Source organism: Salvia miltiorrhiza, chromosome 7, assembly GCF_028751815.1.
Source record: "Salvia miltiorrhiza cultivar Shanhuang (shh) chromosome 7, IMPLAD_Smil_shh, whole genome shotgun sequence".
Lineage (NCBI taxonomy): Eukaryota > Viridiplantae > Streptophyta > Magnoliopsida > Lamiales > Lamiaceae > Salvia > Salvia miltiorrhiza.
In genome coordinates, this window is record NC_080393.1 from 57,826,089 (window position 1) to 57,833,783 (window position 7,695).

The 7,695-nt window shown below is 38.1% G+C and overlaps 1 protein-coding gene across 1 annotated transcript; it reads left to right on the forward strand.

Annotated features, from left to right (window-relative positions):
* The first annotated feature begins 1,804 nt into the window (after positions 1-1,804).
* LOC130994495 (putative late blight resistance protein homolog R1A-10) lies at positions 1,805-4,267 on the forward strand. The gene has a single exon (XM_057919538.1). The coding sequence runs from the start codon at positions 1,805-1,807 to the stop codon at positions 4,265-4,267; it is 2,463 nt and encodes an 820-aa protein (XP_057775521.1).
* Positions 4,268-7,695: the final 3,428 nt, after the last annotated feature.

The window sequence follows — 7,695 nt, forward strand, 5'->3', positions numbered from 1 at the left end:
CTTTTTCTTTATCTTTTTATTTGTTTGTTTTATTTATTTCTAAAATTATGAAATTCGACTAATTATGAAGTATATAATATGATGATTGAGTTGGTATCAATTTTACATAAATATAAAAATATAAAAAACGTTTCCCGTACTTTGCACGGGGTGCATATGCTAGTTTATTTTAATGAAGACCACAAAATATATAAATAAAATAAAAAATTAAATAGAGTAAAATATCTCTAACAGTGACGATTAGTATGATATTAGGTGGAATTTTCTTTTGAATCAACCTTACTTATGTATGGTTTTTTCTTTGATATTGGGACGAAGTAGTGAGGAAATTAAGTAGAAGCTATGGCAATGGATCCTGGACTAAGTTCAGATCCGCAGATCCGATCATTTTTATAAGATTTGGACCTTGTAAAAAAATAGATCAAATGGATTTGGACCGAATCTGGATTATTTATAAAATTTGCGGATTTCAATCTAGATCAAAAGTTTTGAGACCCAAATCCGGTTCAGATCCGATCCGTGAATCCAGTTATATATATAAAAAAATAATTTTACTTTACTTTTATCGAACTATACCTTAAAGATCTATTACTAATCTATACATCTCTTTTCATAAATAATGTATATATACAATTCTATTAAAGATACTCCCCCGTCCCACGAATCTTGACACATTTTCAAATAAGGTAATTAATTAGTCCAAAAATAAGGGGTCTTAATTACATTCTCTCTTCTAGACTCCTACTTTATCACTTTATTATCTTCTCTCTCATACGTTATACTTTATTACCTACACACTCAAAACACTAATCTACAACTCCTTAATTCCCATGACGAAACCAAACGTGTCAAGATTCGTGGGACAAAGGGAGTAATATTTTATTTTTATCTTAATTTAAATTATTATTATTATTATATCTTTTATTTGTATGTATAATATCATTTTTATCTTCTTCAATGTAAAAATAGAAGACATAATATTCCACGGTTACTGAATATTGTGATGAAGATAGAGATAAAATCAACTTTAATGATATGATAATTAATTTCCATCGCTTTTTTACATATAAAATTAAAATAATTGTGTATCTCATTATTCTACTACTAATATATTTAGTACTTCATTATCATATTTTTACTTATTATGAAATTTTATAATTTTTTTTATAAGTTATGATTTAATTATTTATTTTTTAATAATTGTTGATAATCTAGACAAAATTGGATTTTATTTTTAGTTAATTTAAAATTTATAAATATTTTAAAAAAAGAAAAAAAATATGAATTTGGGTCTGGACTCGAGACACTGTGGATCTTATGAATCCGGGTCTGGATCTTATTTGTTTGGATCCAATGAATTTGGAGCGAATCTGAATTTAAGTAAAAAGTAAAAAAAATTCGAATCTAAATCTAAATCAAGCAAAATCCGGTCCAGATCCAACCCATTGCCATCTCTTGAAAGCTACGCAGAATTTTCTTCAGAGTCAACGTATTTAATACGTGGTCCTCTCTTTAACACTAGCGAGGAAATTAAGTAGAATCTTCATTCACAACAGAAGAAAAAGAAAAAGAAAAAGAAAGAAAAAAGAAAAAAGAGAAAAGAAGAAAAAGAACAAGGGATAAATAAAGTAGAACCTTATCACTTATCATGCCCATGGCCTTATATATTGCCAGAGTGGTTGGGGACTATATCTCCTATAAAAACTTTCAAATCTCATTTGTGGAATCATAATATATACCAGATTGCTTGCCTTCTTTTCATTCACATTTCCCATAAATATATACATTAATTAAAGAGTTAATCATGGCAGCTTATGGAGCTCTGGTTTCTCTTATGAATATCATAGATCGGCTTGAAAATCATCCTTCTCCTCCAATTTCTATCCACAAACAGCAAGTTGAATCTCTCACTCAAAATGTTACCTTCTTGCAGGAATTTCTTGATGCTTATATTTCCCCAGTTGTGGATGACCATGAAGCAGATCCATTGGAGCGTCGCATTGCTGATGCAGTTTATGCAGCTGAGGATGTCATCGAATCCCAAATTGTGCTTCAAATTCATAACCGATCCACAATTCGTGGGAAGATATCCAGTTTTATCAAATTGTTTCGAGCTCGGTGCAAATGCGCAACAAATGATAGAAATGCAGCTGAGGACTTCTATCACGATCTACAACAAGTGATTGAAGAAATGAATTTGATCAAGAATGAAGCCATGGAGATTGCAACCGCAGCTGATCAACTGCAGAGAAAGGTCTCGTCAAGTACTCATGCTGGTTCCACTTCCACTGTGAAGGAAATCATGATGGTGGGCTTCGACGAGGTGTTACTTGAAGTGCTGGATAAGCTCACCGGAGGCCAACGCAGTCGCCAAATCATCCCAATAATGGGGATGGGCGGCATAGGTAAGACCACTCTTGCCCGACATGTATTTGAGCATGCACTTGTTAAACAACATTTTGATACTTGTGCTTGGACTACAATTTCTCAAACTTATAATGTGAGAGAAACACTTAGAGAAGTTCTTTTTCAAGCAAGTGGGGATCCGGATTGTGATCTGAGTGAGAACCAATTGGGGCAAAAATCACAAATCAGTGAGGACGAATTGGGAATAAAACTATACCGGTATTTATGGGGTAGAAGGTATCTCATAATTATGGATGATATATGGAGTGTAGAGGCGTGGGATAAGATCAGGTCTTCTTTTCCTGATTGCAATGATGGGAGTCGAATAATTATAACAACAAGGATGTCAAACTTGACTTCGCAGTTGAGAGAGTCTTATGGCGTCGGTATGAAATTTCTAGATGAGGCTAGTAGTTGGGATTTGTTCACCAAGACTGTGTTTGGGGGCGAATGTTTCCCTCATGAATTGGAGGACATTGGAAAGAATATTGTAGCAAATTGTAAAGGGCTTCCTTTGTCAATTGCTACAATTGGAGGTCTTTTGGCAAAATCTGAGCACACTACAGAATATTGGATGCGTATAGAGCAAAATTTAAATTCAATTGTCATTACGAATAATGATGAATTTTGCTTGAAAATATTGCGATTGAGCTATACCTATCTGCCCAACTATTTGAAGCCATGTTTTTTGTATATGGGTGTTTTTGAGGAAGATCGTAGAATTTGTGTCTCAATGTTGAAGAAGCTATGGGTTTCTGAAGGATTTTTAAAACCCGTGAATGGAAAATGTTTGGAAACAATAGCAAAAGAGTACTTGAAGGAGTTGGTAGATAGAAATCTGATTTTAGTTGATGAGTTGGGATTTAGGGGAAATGTAAAGTTTTGTAAGATTCATGATTTGTTGAGGGATTTATGCTTGAAAGAAGTTGAAAAGGAGAGGTTTTATCATATCATAGAAAAGACTCCTTCAGTCATAGATAACGAATGTCGTCGGGTTGTTTTTAAAAATGCTAGAAGAAGGATAATACGTGAAGTCTCAAGATCTTTGTCGCATGCTCGTTCTATAATATGTGATGAGAAGGGGAAAAACTTTGCAATGCCTCACAATCTTAGATTGTTGAGAACATTCAAAGCATATGATAGAGATATTTCAAATCGATTTGCAAGTGGAAGTGGTCATTTCCTAGGCGATGTTTTTCAATTGGTGAACTCACGGCACCTTGCTGTTACAGTTCATTGGAAGTCCAAATTCCCATCTTCGATCAATTTCCTTTGGAATCTATATACGTTAATAGTTGATACTCGTTTTACAGTCATTGTGTCCTGGGATATGAAAAGATGTAGTAATGTTCGTCGTTTGCATGATCATGTTATTGCACCGATTGAGATTTGGAAATTGCATCAACTTAGGCATCTCGAGTTTGTGGGTACAACACAATTGATGCTACCAGATCCTCCGAGTGAGACGGTTATCATGGAGAATCTACAAACGCTCAAAGGAGTAATGAATTTGTATTTGAATGAGGAGGTGGTTCAAAGAATTCCCAATGTCAAGAAATTGCATCTAACTTTCAAGCCCGAAGATATGGAGGGTTTGAGTGAATTGAAACAAATGGAGAGAGCAAAATGTTTCAGCTATCTTGAGTGTCTGAGTAAATTGGAAAACTTCTACTGCGGCATCTATCATGGATATGATGATGAGTATTTGCAGAGCATTAGTTTCCCACACTCCCTCAAAAAGTTGAATTTGATTGTCAATAATGTGGAGTTGGAAGAGATATTGCAGAAGATAGGGTGTTTGCCCCTTCTTCACAAGTTGGTATTATATGGTGGTACCTTCCAAACAGGCAAGTGGTGTTAGGAAATTAGACGCAACATTTTGGATATCGACCGATATGAAACGAGAAAAATAAATGACACCGATATTTTTAACGTGGTTCGGCCAAACTGCCTACGTCCACGGACCCACACCAATATATTAGAGAATCTCAAAAGGAGGAGTACAACAAAATTACCACACTGTATTTTGTATCTGCCTACGCAGAGGCTATCTCTCAACTCACTTTTATCACTCGTGTATAACTTCCACACTGAAGTTTTCTCTCACAAGATTTTTCTCTCTCTATTTCTCTCTCTATCTTTCTTAGCTTGAAAGCTTTGTTTGATAGTTGTTTGGTGTGTTGTGTTGCTGCTGCGAGGAAGGATTTTATAGGGGATGAGAGGTGGTAGGTGGCAGATGGTGGTAGGTGGCAAATGGTGGAGGTGGTAGGTGGCTTACCTACTCCCATTTTTTACTAACAATCTCCCACTTGAAGACTGATTTCAATCTGTCTTCACACCTCGATCAACGCAACAGCCCTTTCTGTCTTTGTCATTCTAGCAAACCAATTGAAGCTGAGCACAACTTCAATTTATCAATGGTTACTGCCTTTGTAAGCATGTCGGCTGGATTTTGAGCTCCTTGGATCTTTTCAAGTATTAACACCTCATCCTCCAACAGAGATCTGATGAAATGATAACGAAGTCCAATATGCTTCGTTCTAGAATGAAATGCTGAATTCTTTGCCAGATGTATCGCACTCTGACTATCGCTGTGCAAGACATTCTTCGTCTGATCAAAACCCAATTCTGCCAACAACCCTTGTAACCAGATCATTTCTTTGCTAGCCTCGGTGATTGCCACGTACTCTGCTTCTGTAGTGGATAAAGCAACAATCTTTTGTATCTGCGAGATCCAACTAACAGCAGTCGTGCCAACAGTAAAGACATAACCGGTAGTGCTTCTCCTGCGATCTACCTCACCGGCAAAATCTGCATCTACAAAACCTTGTAGTGCTACATCACCTCGTCGAAAGCATAAGCATCTATCAGTAGATCCACGTAGATATCTCAATATCCATTTTACTGCTTCCCAATGCTGCTTTCCTGGATTTGCCATAAATCTGCTCACAACTCCCACTGCATGAGCGATATCTGGTCTAGTACAGACCATGGCATACATCAGACTTCCAATGGCTGAGGCGTAAGGAATTTTAGCCATGAAGTCTCTTTCCTCCTTAGTTTTTGGAGAATGCTCTTTGGATAGGCGGAAATGGTTAGCTAATGCTGAGCTAACCGGTTTAGCACTGCTCATGTTGAATCTTTGCAAGATTCGATTGACGTAGTTGGCCTGAGACAACTGCAAAACACCTTTTTGCTTGTCTCTGTAAATTCTCATCCCGAGAATTTGCTTTGCTTCTCCTAAGTCCTTCATCTCGAACTCCGCTGAAAGCTGCCTTTTCAACTTCTTGATTTCGTTCAAGTCTGAGCCGGCTACTAACATGTCATCAACATAAAGTAGCAAGATGATATAGCTGGACTCGAACCTCTTGAAGTAACAACAATGGTCAGCATTGCACTTCATGTAGCCATTTTTCTGCATGAATCCATCAAACTTCTTGTACCATTGCTTCGGAGCTTGCTTCAAGCCATACAGGCTCTTTTTCAACTTGCACACCAGCTTCTCCTTTCCTTTGACAGAGAATCCATCTGGTTGTTGCATGTATATTTCCTCCTCTAAGTCACCATTGAGGAAAGCAGTTTTCACATCTAACTGCTCTAGATGCAAGTCCTCCGTTGCAACAATACTCAGGACCGATCGGATTGTTGTCAACTTTACAACCGGAGCAAAGATATCTGTGTAGTCAATTCCTTCTTCTTGTTGGAAACCTTTGACTACCAATCTTGCCTTATATCGCTTTGAACCATCATGCTCTTCTTTGATTCTGTACACCCATTTGTTGTGTAGAGCTTTCTTTCCTTTGGGCAACTCAACTAGTTCCCACGTCATATTAGAGATAAGAGATTTTATCTCTTCTTTCATTGCAAGCTCCCACTTGACAGAATCTCCGACTTGACATGCTTCTTCATAGAATTCAGGTTCACCAGCATCGGTCAGTAACATTTGATTCATGTACTTCCTGTTTGGAACATGAGGTCGAGATGACCTCCTGGGTATAGGAGTTGGAGCTGGAACTGGAGACTGTGGTGGATCAGCCTCAGAGTTGGGCTCCTCCGTCTGCAAACCTTCATCTGTTTGCTTTGATGTACTGCACTCTTCAGTATCATCTGGATCAACGTATGTTGGATCGTCACTTGTTGTGTCGGTGGACTGCACTGCATTCCTGTCCTTGTACATCACATTTTCATTGAATATGACATTCCTGCTTCGAATGACCTTCCTGTTTTTGTCATCCCAAAAACGGTACCCGAACTCATCTCCACCATATCCAATGAAAGTACATTTTAGTGATTTGGAGTCGAGCTTACTCCTGGCATTATCACTAATGTGTACATACGCGACACAACCAAATACTTTCAAGTGAGAAAGTTTAATTTCTTTGCCGCTCCAAACTTCCTCAGGTATTCTGTACTCCAATGGTACAGATGGCCCATGGTTAACGAGATATGCCGCTGTGTTGACAGCTTCTGCCCAAAATTGTGTTGGCAGCCTTCATGTATCCTCATGCTCCTAGCTCTTTCTGTCAACGTCCGGTTCATGCGTTCTGCAACTCCATTTTGTTGTGGTGTCCCTGGCAACGTCCTTTCTAACTTGATGCCATCCTGGTAACAAAATTTCTTGAACGCCATATCTTCGTATTCTCCACCATTATCGGATCTCAACTTCTTTATTCGTAAGCCAGTTTCATTTTCCACCATGGCCTTCCACTTCTTGAACGCCTCGAACACCTCTGACTTGTGTCTCAAGAAGTAAACCCACACCTTTCTCGAGTGGTCATCGATGAAAGTCACAAAGTAAGACTTTCCGCCATTGGATGAAACTGCTGCTGGGCCCCAAACATCTGTGTGGACTAACTCAAGCTTTACTTGCTTCGGAGTTCTACCACTGGTATTGAAACTCACCCTCTTCTGCTTCCCGTAGATACAACTTTCGCAAAAGTCTATATCAACAGACTGAAGCTCTGGTAGTTTCCCTTTCGAATGCATATACTTGAGCCCTTTCTGGCTCATGTGCCCAAGTCTTTGGTGCCACAAATTTGCATTCTTCTTGCTATCAGCAACTGCAATTGTCACACACGCATTCATCGTTGTGTATAGGCTTCCAGTATCCTTGCCACGTGCAAGAATCATTGCGCCCTTAGTGATTTTCCAATAATCACCTGAGAAGTGTGTATCACATCCTTCTCTTGACAATTGCTTGACGGAGATCAAGTTCTTCCTCAACTCTGGAATGTGTCTCACGTCCTTCAATTTCCATACAGATCCATTGAGTTTGATCTGTACTTCTCC

Coding starts and splice junctions, on each gene's coding strand:
- LOC130994495 (XM_057919538.1), top strand. CDS start 1,805: ATGGCAGCTTATGGAGCTCTGGTTTCTCTTATGAATATCATAGATCGG.